The 16,116-nt window shown below is 46.2% G+C and overlaps 1 protein-coding gene across 2 annotated transcripts in view; it reads left to right on the top strand.

The window, feature by feature from the left end:
* Positions 1–15,330, top strand: part of LOC144692410 (putative ATP-dependent RNA helicase DDX60) — a 115,513-nt gene extending 100,183 nt beyond the window's left edge. For both annotated transcript variants that reach the window (XM_078561236.1, XM_078561245.1), the window contains exons 30-36: positions 583–724; positions 2,270–2,391; positions 4,196–4,343; positions 6,052–6,200; positions 11,799–11,950; positions 12,703–12,765; positions 14,634–15,330. In XM_078561236.1, the coding sequence (XP_078417362.1) occupies positions 583–724; positions 2,270–2,391; positions 4,196–4,343; positions 6,052–6,200; positions 11,799–11,950; positions 12,703–12,765; positions 14,634–14,739 (882 nt within the window). In that variant the 3' untranslated portion in view covers positions 14,740–15,330. The remainder of the gene's footprint in view (positions 1–582; positions 725–2,269; positions 2,392–4,195; positions 4,344–6,051; positions 6,201–11,798; positions 11,951–12,702; positions 12,766–14,633) is intronic.
* The last annotated feature ends 786 nt before the right edge of the window (positions 15,331–16,116 follow it).

The raw sequence follows: 16,116 nt of genomic DNA, 5'->3' as shown, positions 1-16,116 counted from the left end.
GGGATTAAATATTGGCCAGGCCACTCCGGTTATGGGGGCTGGGGGAGGAGGGGTTGGGGTGTCGGGGTGGTGGAGGGGGGTGAGGGGAAGAGTGTAATCTCCCCTGCTCTTCTTCAAAATAGTGCTGTGAGACCTTTTAGCGCAGACAGGGCCTCAGTTTAACATCTCATTAGAAAGACAGCACCTCTGACAGTGCAGCACTCCCTCAGTACATTAAAACCAAAGCTCAGTCAGCCACCTCAGGTGGACATGAATGATCCTGTGGCACTATTCGTGAAAAGAGCAGGGGAGTTATCTTTGGTACCCTGACTGATCACTATCCCTCAGCCAACATCACTAAAGCACATTATTTGGCCATTTACCACAATCCTGTTTGTGGAAGCTTGCTGTGCGCAAATTGGCCACTGCATTACAACAGTCACACCACTTCGTCGGCACACGTGTTTTTGGGATGGCCTGTCTAATTATACGTCTTTCTTTCCTTTGTGTTTGTTTAAAGTGAATTTTCTGATTTGCACCTTAAGTTAGTTTGCTATGGGAGAAAGAAAGTAGATAATTGAATGCAATGATTGGTCACCTTAGGGCTATCTGGATCAAGAGGGTCAGCCCCAGGGATTCGCAGGCCTGGTGATGCACATACATTATCATGAGCCGGCCAACTTCGTCTTCATCCGCTTCTTGACCGAGGGGCTATTGCACAAAATCTGTCAGCCTCTGAAAGCAGGTGAGTTTAAAACATGCGGCAGGTCGGAAATTCCAACAGGGTGTGGGGGTGGGGTAGTGGGTAGGGCAGGGAGCGCACTGTGACTTTACTGTCCCATCAGTGGAAATGCTGCATACACGGTGGGGCCCGCTCACCGACGTGTAAAATGACGCGGGATGATGTTGGGCAGAACTCCCGATGTCACCCCCCCTCCCTATTTAAATCTTCAGGAAGGTGGGGGCACAGAAAAATCAGCTGTGGGCCCGCCGACCTGTCAATAGCCAATTCTTTTTTTTCTATTTTTAATATTATTTTAAGTGTCAGTGATCTCCCTGAGGCTGCACTTAGCCCCAGGGAGATGTGCGCTCTTTCGTGCACATGCGTGAAAGAGCGCACTCTCGCTTTTGGGGAATCCCCCCCCCACCCCCATCGGCCTGCACAGGAAGCGCATAGCGCTTCCCGCCGGATGTCACGCTGGGCGGGCCTTAATTGGCCCGCCCACTTAAAATGGCGGCGGGGCCTGCTTCTCTGGCGGGGGTTGGCTCCCCGCCCACCGGAGATTGGGTCGGGCCCACCCGCCTGACAGGCAGGAAATTCTGCTCCGTGGTGTTAGTGCTCTGTCCTTAGCTCCAATAACTCACCAGTATTTGTTCGGTTAATCGGCCTCTCTGCCTATATTGTTTCAAGCACCAACTAATGTGTTAATATCAAGGATGCAGCTAGCGTTCGCCGGACAAAGCGAACCTGATAACCAAAAGCATAAAAGATGCCAAACGGTGCCACTTATATATCGGTAATCAGGTCGATGTGACAGCCTTCCCACCACTTGCTGCCATGTGAAGTTCCACAGCAAAAGCCAAACACTGCGGTTGCTGGAAACCTGAAATTAAAAACAGAAAGTCATGGGTCAAAGCTAAAATGCCCAGGACACCTCAAAGAATCATAGTTCCTTACAGCAGAGAAGGAAGGCATTCAGCCCATAGTGTACCGGCTCTTTAAGAGGAGTCCAACTAGTTAACACTGCCCCGTGCCCTCTCCATTCCTGGGCACTCTTTTCCTTATTGTGTTGCTCCTTAGCAAATTGCAAATCCAAAGAATGCATATACAAGTGCCCTTTTATCGTAGAATCATAGAATAGTACAGCACAGATGGAGGCCATTGAGCCTATTGAGGCTGTGCTAACTCACCCAAAGAGCTATCCAATTAGCCCCATCCCCCTGCTCTTTTCCCTATATCCCTGCAACTTTTTCCCCTTATGACGTCACTTATTGACTATTTCTTTACAAACGCTGTTCAAAATATTTACTTGATCGCAACTCTGGATTACTGTTGTAAATCAAGATGTTTTCAAGCATAGGAGAGGGTCAATAGATTAGAAACTGGACTGAAATAAAGACATTCGAGCTGCTCTGCATAGTTTTAAGACGTTCTTGGCCCTGGTTAATTTGTGTTGTGGGTAGGTGGAGCTTGGTAAGCACTATTCTCACTGATGATGTGAGGTGACATCGAGGAACATCAGCACACGACCTGCACTTTCAGCAGCTTTGCGCTCAATCTTTTCAACAGGTTCAAAGGTGTTTTCTGAAGACGTGATGGAGAAATTAATTCTCATTCTGGCAAACTTATTTGGAAGGAGACATCTTGCACCGTGCTTGAAGAAAGGGGATCTTAAGTTTGACCAGTCCAAGGTGAGCACCGAGAGGGATAAAGTGGCTAAATGTATGTGCACTCTTTCTCCTGCCATCCCCACAAGCTAATTCTTCCAGAAAAGGGCCAGAGATTAGGCCCAGGCTTGGTTGTGAGGGTCAAAGACCACTCATATCAGAGAGGCCCAGACTCTTCAAATCAGAAGTTTGCTTGGGAGCCTACTGGGGGGCCCAGTCTCACGTGAGACGAGAGGGAGCATGGGAACAGCTGGAGGCCATACAGCCCTTTGAATCTGTTCCACCATTCAGCGAGTTCATGGCTGATCTGCACCTCAACTTCATACACCTATCTTGGCTTCACAGGCACAAAGAGGTATAGACAGGTGAAGTGAATGGGCAACAAGATGGCAGATGGAGTAAAACGGAGGGCAGTGTGAAGTTATTCACTTCAGTAGTAAGAATAGGAAAGCAGAATATTTTTTAAAAGACGCAGAACCTGTAAACGTTGAAGTTCAGAGAGGCTTGGGTGTGTTCGTAGAGGAAAACAGAAAGTTAGCATGCAGGTACGGCAAGCATTTAGGAAGGCAAATGGCAAGTTGGCCGTTACGGCAAAGGAATTGGAGAACAAGAATAAAGAATAAAGAAAAGAATAAAGAAGTCTTGCTACAATTGTATGGAGCTTTGGTGAGACTACATCTGGAGTACTGTGTGCCGTTTTGGTCTCTATGTTTAAAAAAGGATATACTTGCATTGGAGGCGGCACAGTGAAGGCTCAAGATATTGTTCCTGGTATGAAAGGGCTGTCCTGTGATAGGAGGCTGAGTAAATTGGGTCTATTTTCTCTGAAGTTTAGAAGGATGAAAGGTGACCTCGTTGTGAGATTCCAGATTATGGAGGGACTTGACAGGGTCGATACTGAGAGATTGTTTGCCCTGGCTGGGAATCTGGAACACAGGGTTACATTCCTGAGCATGGGGCCAATCATTTAAACATACGAACATAAGAAATAGGAGCAGGAGTAGGCCATTCAGCCCCTCAAGCCTGCTCCACCATTCAATAAGATCGGCCATTTCAGAGGGCATTTAAGAGTCAACGACATAAAAGCAAAATACTGTGGATGCTGGAAATCTGATAAAAACTTTACAGCCTGGGTATGGGAACAAATGATTGTCCCCGTACCCAGGAATGTAACCCTGTGTTCTAGATTCCCAGCAAGGCCAAACAGTCTCTCAATATCAACCCTGTCAAGTCCCTCCATAATCTTGAATGTTTCAATGAGATCACCCACCTTTCATTCTTCTAAACCTCAGAGAAAATAAACCCACTTTACAGCCTTCTGGACTTAACGTTGAGTTCAACAACTTCAGACCATGAACTCTCTCCTCCATCCTCACCCCTTTTAAAAAGTTTATTTTTTATTTACACTTTCATTCATTGTTTTATCCACCCCCACCACACAAATTGTCACGGCCACCATTACTAGGACTAGCTTCAATTCCAGATTTTTTATTAATTGAATTTAAATCCCACCAGCTGCTGTGATGGGATTTGAACCCATGTCCCCAGAGCATTAACCTGGGCCTCTGAGTTACTAGGGCCAGTGACGTTATCACTATGTCACCCTCGCCATGTTACGTGATACAGTGGCATAGTAATTAGACAGGGATTACTTCACGTGGTCACAGTGGATGACAAAACTGTCATCACCTCGGAGTGCGAAGGTCTATGTTTAGCTCACTAACACACCTTAAAATTCATTGTTCCCTTTGGTGTGCATGGGAGGATAAATGGACACCTTTCTTTGATTCTACTCAGTCAGCATCTGACAATTGAATTTTTTTTTTAGGTATTTCTCGATGATCTTCCCCATGAGTTTGCAGCCTCTGTTCAGGAATACAACAAGACCACACTCCAGATCTTTGGGAATTTTTTCCGCTCCATCGCTAATCAAGCCAACTTGAAAGAAGAGTGTGAGCTGCCTCTCTCGGGCACAGGTTAGAATTCCTGTGTGTTAACAAACCAGCCTTATGTGCGACTCTAGTCTGTAGAGTCTGGGGCCAGAAGCGCGTTAAACTCATTATTTATTCCAGAGTAATGAATATTGCGTTTGATGGCCCAACAGTTTGCAAGTGGCCCATGTTACGACATTTCCTTGGCATGCAATCAAACCACTTGCTTGTGCAATGGGGAGAACATAAGTGTGCAAGAAGTAGAAGCAGCGTTCGATTGCTCAGTTGCCCTGCCAGCTGACTTAACTGATGTCTCATTCCTGTTTCTGTGCCACTTTTCGAGAATGCCTAACAGCAGATCAGTGGCTAAACAAGAAACCAGGGCTTGAAACAGAGGCAGAACCTTGGCACGGTCTGATCCTGTCCTCACCTAGTGTCCACACTGGCATGGGTCAGGGGTAAGGATCCTTGCCTCCTTGTGCTCCCAACCCTCTTCCCCAGCTATGCGGCGCAGTGTCCAGTTGTAGCACCCATACCTTGTGCCAGCTAACTTGTTAACAAGCTGGACATTTCCATGGCAGCAGTGGGGCTGGAGTCACACTTTATGTATTTTTTTATCCATTGGATGTGGGCATCGCTGGCTGCCCATCCCTGTTCAGAGTGCGCTTAAGAGTCAACCACATTGCTGTGGACCTGGAGTCACATGTAGGCCAGGTAAGGACAGCATGTTTCCTTCTTTAAAGGGAGGAAAGGGCTCCCCTCCTCTCTAAAGGGCATTAGTGAACCAGATGGGTTTTTACAACAATAGACTTTTAATTCCAAATTTTTATTGAATTCAAATTTCAGCATTTGCCATGTTTTTTTATTCTTTCACGGAATGTGGGCTTCGCTGGCTGGGCCAGCATTTATTGCCCATTCCTAATTGCCCTTGAGAAGGTGGTGGTGAGCCGCCTTCTTGAACCACTGCAGTCCATGTGGTGTAGGTACGCCCACAGTGCACAGGATTTTGACCCAGTGACAGTGAAGGAATGGCGATATATTTCCAAATCAGGATGATGAGTGGCTTGGAGGGGTGCTTCCAGGTGGCGATGTTCCCATCTATCTGCTGCCCTTGTCCTTCTAGATGATAGTGATCGTGGATTTGGAAAGTGCTGTCGAAGGAGACTTGGACAGTATTAATGCAGTGGTGGTCATGGGGGTGCTGAAAATCAGGGACTCCCTCTGGTCCCATGCTCCCTTTGGCATGTTCGAGGGGAGAGGGTGTGGAGTTGGACTGGGCAAGGGGGGAGTAAATCCTGCTGATGCTTTCTCCACTTCAGCTGCAGTCCACACTCTACTCAACCAGTTGGCTTTTCCATCTTAAAGTTTTCCCTTTTTATGATAATTGGCAAAAAAAATCTAGAGATGAGATGAGGAGGAATGTTTTTCCACAGTGAGCTATTGTGATCTGGAATGCTGTGCCTGAAAGAGTGGTAGAAGGAGCCTCAGTATTAACATTCAAAAGAGAACTGGATAAATGCTTGAAGGGGAGAAATTACAGGGCTATTGGGGAACAAACAGGGGACTGGGACTAATTGGATATATATTGGAAACTGATGGGCTGAATGGTCTCCTTCTATGCGCTATGATTTTATGATTTTAAGCACACAGCCGACAGAAGGGATCTCTTGCTAGGTGAGCAATCTACTTTCTAAGTGCTTTTAATTACACCTGATGGTGAATTTCTAACATCTGTGTCCATATTTTTCTCCAGCGTTTGAGGGTCCTCAGCTACCTGAAGCCACTGACTTCACCTCGGAGCTAGCCAAAACCTTGAACTGTCTGACGACAGCAGTGTCACCATTTGCCTGCTTATCTGGACACACTGATCATGACCTATTTAAGCTGGATGATGTCGATCCAGTAAGTATCTTTACTGACCTAATACTAACAGCAGGATTTGGGCAGTGAGCAAGCACCAAAGTTTAAAATGGATGGCTCTTTCAAAGAGCTGGAACAGCCAGCTGTCCCCGCCCACCCACCCACCCACCCACCCCACCCCCCCCACCCCCCCCCCGACTTCTGTGCTGTAAGATTCTATGAGATACTGTGACTCTAATGGAAAGTCTAGGCCAATAACTCGGACAAGAGTCGTAAACGCCAAAGCGGAGTTTATTACATCCAAAAGCATAATCAGATGTCGCCTCGGTTTAGTGGGCAGCATCTTGCCTGAGTCAGAACGTTGTGGGTTCAAGGCCAGTTCCAGACTAAGGTTGACGTTTCAGTGCAGCACTGAGGGAATGCTACACCACTGAGGAGTCCATGAGATATTAATCTGAGGGCATTCTTTGAAGCATTGCTGCCATCAAAGCCGATCATTAGCTCTTTATGGGATTGTCCTGCATGCAAATTGGCTGCCATGTTTCCTACATTACAACAGTGACTGCACTTCAAACATGCTTCATTGAACATAAAGTGCTTTTGTTAAACGGTGAATCTTTAGAACATTAGTGCTAACTGATGTTTCATCCCCTCCCGTCCTCTCCTCTCCTCTCTCCTTCTCTCCTCACCTCTCCCCTATTCTCTCCTCACCCTTCTCCTCCTGTCCCTTCCTTCCCCTCTCCTGTTGCCCAGTCCCCTCCCTTCTCCTCCCTCCCTCTTCTGTCTGCTCTCCGCTCCTCCCCTCTTCGCTCTTCTCCTTGTCTCCTGTTCTCACCCCTTCCAATCTCTTCGCTCCCCTTTGTTCCACCCCCATCACGTCTCATTCCATCCCATCCCTCCCTTCCTCCTCTTCATTTCACTCCGATCCACTCCACTCCACTCCCCATTCTAAGAATATTGGCCAGGGTTTTGCGGCCCGCTATGGCGTGTCTCCCCCCACCCCCCCCCGGCCACCAGCGGATGTGGCAAGCCATTTAAATCTCCATTCAGTCTGGCAGGACCATAATATCCCACCGGGCTGTAAAATCCTAGCAATAGAAACGTTGAAAGTGGGAGCAGGAATAGGCCATTTGGCCCTTCGAGCCTGCTCCGCCATTTGATATGATCATGGCTGATCCTCCATCTCAATGCTCTCTCCATACCCCTTGACACCTTTAGAGTCCATAAATCTATCTATTTCCTTCTTAAATGTATTCAGTGTACACAGCTCTCTGTGGTAGAGAATTCCACAGGCTCACCACCCTCTGAGTGAAGAAGTTTCTCCTCATCACAGTCCTAAATGGTCTACCCCGTATCCCGAGACTGTGACCCCTTGTTCTAGACACCCCAGCCAGAGGAATCATCATCCCTGCATCCAGTCTGTCCATCCCTGTCAGAATTGTATACATTTCAATGAATTCTCCTCTTATTCTTATAAACTCCAGTGAATATAGGCCTAGTTGACCCAATCTCTCCTCATACGACAATCCTGCTATCCCAGGAATCAGCCTGGTGAACCTTCACTGCACTCCCTCTATGGCAAGTATATCTTTTCTTTGGTAAGGAGACCAAAACTGTACAGCACACTCCAAGTGTGGTCTCACCAAGGGCCTGTACAGCTGCAGTAAGACATCCTTGCTCTTGTACTCAAGTCCTCTCGCAATGAAGGCCAGCATAACATTTGCCTTCTTAACTGCTTGCTGTGCCTGTATTCCCAATCTATCACTATTTAAATAATACTCTGCCATTCTGTTTTTCCCACCAAAGTGGATAACTTCACACTTATCCACATTATACTGCATCTGTCATGAATTTGGCCACTCACTCAACCTGTCTAAATCACCTTGAAGCCTCTTAACACCCTCGTCACCGCTCACATTCCCATCAAGTTTCGAGTCGTCAGCAAACTTAGAAATATTACATTTGGTTCCCTCATCCAAATCATTGATGTACATTGTGAATAGCTGGGGGCACAAGCACTGATCTCTGTGATACCCCACTAGTCACCGCCTGCTACCTCGTAAAGGACCCATTTCTCCCTACTCTCTGCTTCCTGTCTGCTAACCAATTCTCAATCCATGCCAATATATTACCCCCCAATCCCATGTGCTTTTATTTTACACACTAACCTCTTACGTGGGACTATATCAAAAGCTTTCTGAAAATCCAAATACACCACATCTGCTGGTTCCCCTTTATCTAATCTGCTAGTTATGTCCTCAAAAAACTCCAGTAGGTTTGTCAAACATGATTTCCCCTTTATGAGTCTATGCTGAATTGGTCTAATCCCGTTGATATTTTTTAAGTGCCCCATTATTACATCCTTTATAATAAACTCTAGCATTTTCCCTACTACTGATGTTAGGCTAATCAAACTGTAACTCATGGTTTTCTCCCTCCTTCCTTTTTTTAAACAGTGGGGCTACATTTGCCACCCTCCAATCTGCTGGAACTGTTCCAGAATCTACAGAATTTTGGAAGATGACAACCAACACACCTACTATTTCCATGGTCACCTCCTTTAGTACCCTGGGATGTAGATTATCGGGCCCTAGGGATTTATCGGCTTTCAGTCCCATTAATTTCTCTAGCACTATTATTTTAGTAATACTAATTTCCTTCAATTCCTCCTTCTCATGAGACCTTTCATTCCCTAATATTTCTGGGAAGTTATTTTTGTCTTCCTCCATGAAGACAGAACTAAAGTAGTTGCTTAATTACTCTGCCATTTCCTTGGTCTCTGTTATAAATTCTCCCATTTCAGGCTGTAGGGGACTTGCAAAAGTCTTAATCTTTTACAGTCCATTTTAAGTTCCTTGTAAGTTTACTCTCAGACTCTATTTTTCCCTCCTTAATCGATCTCTTGGTCCTCCTTTTCTGAATTCTAAACTGCTGCCAATCCTCAGGTTTGTTGCTTTTCCTAGCAACTTTATATGACTCCTCTTTGAATCTAATACTATCTTTAATTTCTTTTGTTAGCCATGGTTGGGCTGCTTTTCCTGCTGTGATTTTGCACCAGAAAGGAATGCACAACTGTTGCAATGCATACATGCATTCCATACATATTAGCCATTGTCTATCCACCATCATGCCTTTTGATGAAGTTCCCCGATCTATCTTAGCCAACTCACCCCTCATACTTTTGTGCTTTCCATTGTTTAGATTTAGGACCCTAGTTTCAGATCGGACTGCTTCACTTTCCATCCTAACGAAGAATTCTATTATGTTATGGTCACTCTTCCCTAAGGGATCCCGCACAACAAGATTATTAGTTAAACCCTTCTCATTGCACAATACCAAATGTAGGATAGCCTGCCCCCATTTGGTTCCTCAGCATATTGTCTACAAAACAATATTGTACACACTCCAGGAATTTATCCGCCCCAGCATTATCGCTAATTTGGTTTGCCCAGTCTGTACGTGGATATAGTCACCCATGACTACCATAGCACCCTTGTTACATGCATCTCTAATTTCCTGTTTAATGCTGTGCCCTACCTTATCACTACTGTTTGGAGGCCTATAGAAAACTCCCACTAATGTCCCCTTGCTGCTTCTTAGCTCCACCCAGATTGAGTCTACATCTAGATTTTCTGAGCCAAAATCCTCTCTGACTATTGCACTGATTTCATCCTTAACTAACAACACCACACCGCCTCCTTTTCCTTTTTGCCTGTCCATCCTAAATATCAAGTACCCTTGGGTATTCAGCTCTGAGCCTTGATCACCTTGAAGCCATGTCTCCGCAATTGCAAACATATCTTACCTGTTTACATCTTTCTGCATTGTTAATTCATCTACCTTATTGCGAATACTCCATGCATTCAGATAGAGTGCCTTTAGACTTGGTTTTTTAAACACTTTCATACTTTTTGTACTCTGGCCCTATTTGCTGCTGGCCCTTGTTTCCTTTGCCTTCCACTTTTGCTTTCTACTTTTCTGTCTTTCAATCCTATCTTTGTTTCCCTCTCTTGTGTCCCCCTGCTCAGGTTCCCATCCCCCTGCCACTCTAGTTTAAACCCTCCCCCACAGTATTCGCAAATACCCCTGCGAGGATATTGGTTCTGGTCCTGCTGGGGTGCAATCAGTCCAGCTTGTACAGGTCCCATCTTCCCCAGAATCGGACCCACTGCCTCAGGAATCTAAATCCTTCCCTCCTACACATCTCTCCAGCCACACATTTATCTGGTCTATTCTCCTATTCCTGATCTCACTAGCAGGTGGGACTGAGAGTGATCCTGAGCTCACTACCTTTGAGATCCTGCTTTTTAATTTATTTCCTAGCTCCCTATATTCTGCTTTCAGGACCTCATCCCTCTCTTTACCTATGTTATTGGTACCGATATGGACCACACCCTCTGGCTGTTCACCCTCCCCCTTCAGAATGTCCTGCAGTTGCGGAGACAACATACCACACTGGTGTCATGTCTGCAGCTGCAGAACTGTCAATCTGTTCCCCTTACAATAGAATCCCGTATCGCTATTGCTCCCCCGCTCTTTTTTCTCCGACCCCCACACCACCGGCCCCCGTGCAGCTAAGCCGCTCATGGTGTCACGGACTTGGCTCTTGCTGCATTCCCCTGAGAAACCATCTCCCCCAGCAGTATCCAAAACAGAAAATCTGTTCGAGTGGGTTATCGACCTGGGGACTCCTGCATTACCTGCCTGGTGCTTTTACTCTGGCAGTCACCCATCCCCTTTCTGCCTGTGCACTCTTTACCTGCGGTATGACCACCTCACTGGACTGCTATCCACAAAGATCTCATCCTTGTGGATGCTCCACGTTGACTCCAGCTGCAGCTCCAGCTCCGAAACATGGATTTCGAGTAGCTGCAGCTGGAGACACTTCCTGCACATGTGGTCGCCCTGGACACTGGAAGTGTCTCTGACTTCCCACGTTGCACAGGAGGGGCATTCCACTTGGCTGAGCTGCCCTGTCATGTCTTACCCTTAAATTACTCCCTTTACTTTTACTTCCTCTAGTTTAGAGAATATGAAGGACAGAAGAAATACCAGGTCCTACTTACCAAGGCTGCTGCTCTTCTTACTGAGGAAAGGTAGAAAATGAAAGGATCCCCTGTCCCTCTTCATCAAACTCCCTCTCTCACCAAACTCCAACTTAAGCACTCTAGTGTAGTCCAAAGCAGCACTCCAGGGTAGACAAAAGCAGCTCTGTAGATGGCCTGCTTATGTGCTATCTGAATCTAGCTTCTGAAAACCTGTTTAAGCTAGCTATCTAATTAACTAACTGCAGCTGCAAACAGAGCCTGTATACCCCTGTTTTAAAACTGGGCTAAAACTCACCTTCTCCCAACCCAAAGAGCAACTTTTAGTTGGTTGCTAAGTTAAAGAGAGATTAGGCTTCAGATAGAAATTAACCCCTTAAAAGTCTCTCTCTCGCCAAACTCCAATTTAAGCACTCGAATGCAGCCTAAAGCAGCACTCTCTTCTCTTTCCCTCTCTGGATGTCAGTGGTGGTAAATGGGTATCCCCGGAGAGAGAACCCACACTGTCCGCCTGTAGACCTTCCATGGCTGGTAGCTTCCCGAGGAATTGTACTTGCACTAATAACAATGTGGATATACTTTTTGCCCCTTTCAGATTATTTTCCGCACACTTGAAATTCGTACGAACAACATCCCTATTCTGCACTTGAAGTGCTACGACAGGCAGGGCAGGCAGATGCCTCTTAATGCCTACGCGCTCGACTTCTACAAGCATAGCTGTTTGGATGCTTTACACTCCGATAATGGGTGAGGAATGATTGTCTAATTGTGTATTTATTCTGTAGTTTAATAGCTTAATCACTGCATTGTTAATTCATCTACCTTATTGCGAAGGCGTCTTAATCACTGCAGACTGCCTATTTCTCTCTCCACCCGTGTCTCAGTTTATGTCCCTATGAAACCCCTAATCCATGCCTTCTTTAACTCCAGGCTCGACCATTCCATTCCTGGCCAGCTTCCCATCTTCCACTCTCCATAAACTTGAGCCCAACCAGAGCTCTTTTGCCTGTTCTTAACTCTCACCAAGTCCCCTCCCCCTATCACCCCTGCACGTGCATGTAACTACACTGGCTCACAATCCGGCAATGCCTTGATCTTAAAATTCTCATCTTTACTTTCAAGTCCTTCCATGGCCTCACCCCTCCCTATCACTCTGATCTTCTCCAACCCCACAATCCTCCAGGATATCTATATTTATCTAATCTTGCACACCTTCGATTTTAATTACTCCACTATTGGTAGCTGTGCCTTCAGTTGCCTAGGCCCCAAGCTCTGGAATTTCCATCCTACACATCTTCAACTCTCTACCTCACTTTCCTCCTTTAAGACATTCGTTAAAATCCACCTCTTTGACCAATGTTTGGCCACGGGACCCAATATCACCTAACGTGGATTGGTGTCATATTTTATTTGATAATGACGGCTACTCTACAAATATAAGTTGCGCAAAATTTTGATAAGCAATAAATTTGTGCGTTATTCTCTCTTTAATTTATTAGGTTAAATAGAGGAGAAGCCTTCATCCTGATCAAAGAATTCACATTGGTCATTTCTGCAATCAGGTAAAACTGCATTTTTTTCAATTAAGGCAGAGTCCTTGATTCATTTTTTAACTAATTTTATTTCAATTTAACTTATTTTATTTTAATTCATTTTATTCAGTGGATGACCTAAGAATCTTAAATAGAAACTTAGGAGGGTATAAAACTGTAAAGCATAGGAACAGGAGGAGGCCATTCAGCCCCTCAAGCTTGTTCCGCCATTCAATTAGACCATGGTTGAACTGTATCTAAACGCCATTTAGTGCCCTTGGTTCCATTCATTGAATACTCTTGTCATTGAGTATATTAAAGGCTGAGATTGATATATTTTTGGACACCATAGGGTGGGATTTTTCATTCCAGGACTAAGGGGGCGGGAATGGGGAGAGTTTCCTGCCACAGAGGCTGGTGGGAATTTGCGCTTTATCGCACAATGGTGGCCAAATTAATTATGTAGCTGGGGGTTTCCCAATGCTTTGCGTGGTGGAGCGGGCTGGATGGCTCATCATACCCACTTTTAAAAGGTACCATTGCAGGAGAAAATCCAACTCCTGGAAGATCCTGAGAGGATCCATCTCCTGGAAGGTCCTGCACTCAGCAGATCCTTCTCCTGGAAGATCCTGAGAAGATCCATCTCCTGGAGGGCCCTGCAGTTAGGGGTCCCACGTCGTAGGTGCTCCAGCCACCCACTGCTGCGTGTGGTGCTCCAGGGTCTGGCCGCTGGAGACCTCTATTTTCCCTCCCGATCTCCGCAAGCTGCCCCAAACCTTCTGGCAGGTAATTCCGACATTTGCACACCAGGAAGCCCGTTGCGGACGATTGGGGAGAGGAGGACGATTCTGGCCGGGCTTTCATCTGCATCCCATTCACAGTGGCCTCTGGTGGGAAAGGTGACCTGTCATGACGGGCGGGAGCGCATGTTCCCGCTGTCATTTTATCCCAGCGGGAAGCCAACTCTTTGGCTCCTGCCGCATTGTCCTCCCTGCCCATCCTTAAACCTGCCGTGCGGGATGGGGGAGAGTGGGGGATGTTGGTCTGGAAAATTCCGCCTAAAGGAATCAAGAGATATTGGGAGTGGGCAGGAAAGTGGAGTTGAAGTATAAGATCAGTCATGATCGCATTGATTATTGTGGGTACAAGAGCAGGTCAGAGGCTGCGAATTCTACGGAGAGTAACTCACCTCCTGACTCCCCAAAGCCTGTCCACCATCTACAAGGCACAAGTCAGGAGTGTGATGGAATACTCCCCACTTGCCTGGGTGAGTGCAGCTCCACAACACTCAAGCTCAATGCCATCCAGGACAAAGCAGCCCTCTTGATTGACACCCCATCCATCACCTTCAACATTCACTCCCTCAACCACCGACGCATAGTAGCAGCAGTGTGTAGCATCTACAAGATGTACTGAAGCAACTCACCAAGGCTCCTTAAGCAGCACCTTCCAAACCCATGATCTCTACCACCTAGCAGGACAAGGGTGGCAGACATCTGGGAACACCATCACGTGGAAGCTCCCCTGCAAGTCACTCACCATCCTGACTTGGAAACATATCGCCGTTCCTTCACTGTCGCTGGGTCAACATCCTGGAACTCCCTCCCTAACAGCACTGTGGGTGTACCTACACCACATGGACTGCAGCGGTTCAAGAAGGTGACTCACCACCTCCTTCGCAAGGGCAATTACGGGCGGGCAATAAATGCTGGGCCCAGCCAGCGATGCCCACACCCTGTGAAAGAATAATAAAGAAAAAGCTCAAATGACTGTGTGGCCTACTCCCTTTCCTAACTCTCATGTTCTTCAAACCCTCCACTGGATCCCCAATTCTAGATGTCACTTGATTTGGCTCTCAATGTGTAATGCTCACAGACTGTCTCATTATGTTTTGGCAGCACCTCTCTCACAGACCTGTCCGTTAAGGAAGATGACCTTGTTGCTTTAGCCTTTCAGCAACTGCAACAAAGCTACAAAAGCAGGTTCCAGCGGGTTTGGAGCTAATATCACTGATGTAACAAGTTAGACCACTGTACCTGCCTGCGTATCGACAATCACTACTGAAGGATAATTCATTGCATTTGGGTATTTCAATGAGGTGTAATTAAGATGCTGTGTTTCTTTATTTTTATTATGCTATGCCCAAACAAAATTTACTTTGAAGAGAACATTAGTGCTCTTTCAAATATTTGCAATGCATACTTTACCCATCACTGATATCAGCATTTTAATTCCAGATTTATTCAGTTTAAATTCCCCAGCTGCTGTGATGGGATTTGAACTCAAATCTTCAGGTTATTAATCAGGGTCCCCTGGATTACTAGCCCACTATCCACAACTGTAACTCCTTGCCTGTATGCTAGCATATTTTAACCATTAACCATTCAGCACCGTTTTATAAACAATGGAAAGATTGTACCATCATTCAGAGAGGGAGGATCCACATGATAAGCCTTGCATTTAGATATGGTGCTTAACAGAAGCTCTTCAATATCAATAAATCTTGTGGAAGGAATTTGGAAGAATCAAAACCTTTGGTTTAATATTTTCTTGGTGTTTGTATCATTGATTATCAGAATCAAATATTTTCCATTAGCCTGCTTGATTCTATCTGTTCCCTTGATTTTCTGTTGACTGGTTACAGGATTACTTTGAATTTTACAGCACAGAAACAGGCCATTTGGCCCATTTGGTCTTTATGCTGCTGGTTTTTGTGATCCACACGAGCCTCCTCCGACCAATACTTCATCCAAGTCCATCAGCATGAACTGCGATTCCCCTTCTCCCCCCCGTGTGTTTGACTAGTTTCCCCTTCAACCTATCTACGTCATTCGCCGGAATTATTCTTTACAGGCTGGGACTTTCCGTTCCTGCTGGCGTCGGGCGGCCTAAGCGGATGATATGGCGAGAAGGCCAAAATACCGCTTTCACGACATGGTGAAACCATGTTTGCGATTGCCCATTCAGCCCATTGATGGTGGGCCACATTTCCCGCCATCGGACGTCTGGAACCTCATTGTAATACGTCTGCGCATCGTTATAAGGTCTGCCTGTCGGACTGATTTCCACTCCCCCCCCCATCCACACCGCTCACCCCCCCACCCCCAAAACCCCCATAACAAAAACAGAATTACCTGGAAAAACTCAGCAGGTCTGGCAGCATCGGCGGAGAAGAAATCAGTTAACGTTTCGAGCCTTCATGGCCCTTCGGCAGAACTGAAGCATAGTTAGAAGAGGGGTGAAATATAAATTGGTTTAAGGTGGGGGGGGGGGGGGGGGGGGCGCGGGGGGGGAGGTGGAAGAGAGAAGTTGAGGGTGTGGTGATTATGGAGATAAGCAAGCAGTGATAGGAGCAGATAATCAAAAGATGTCACAGACAAA

Source organism: Cetorhinus maximus, chromosome 2, assembly GCF_964194155.1.
Source record: "Cetorhinus maximus chromosome 2, sCetMax3.hap1.1, whole genome shotgun sequence".
NCBI classification, from domain to species: Eukaryota; Metazoa; Chordata; class Chondrichthyes; order Lamniformes; family Cetorhinidae; genus Cetorhinus; species Cetorhinus maximus.
Note: the sequence above shows the minus strand (reverse complement) of the source record. Positions and strands in the feature narration are given on the sequence as shown.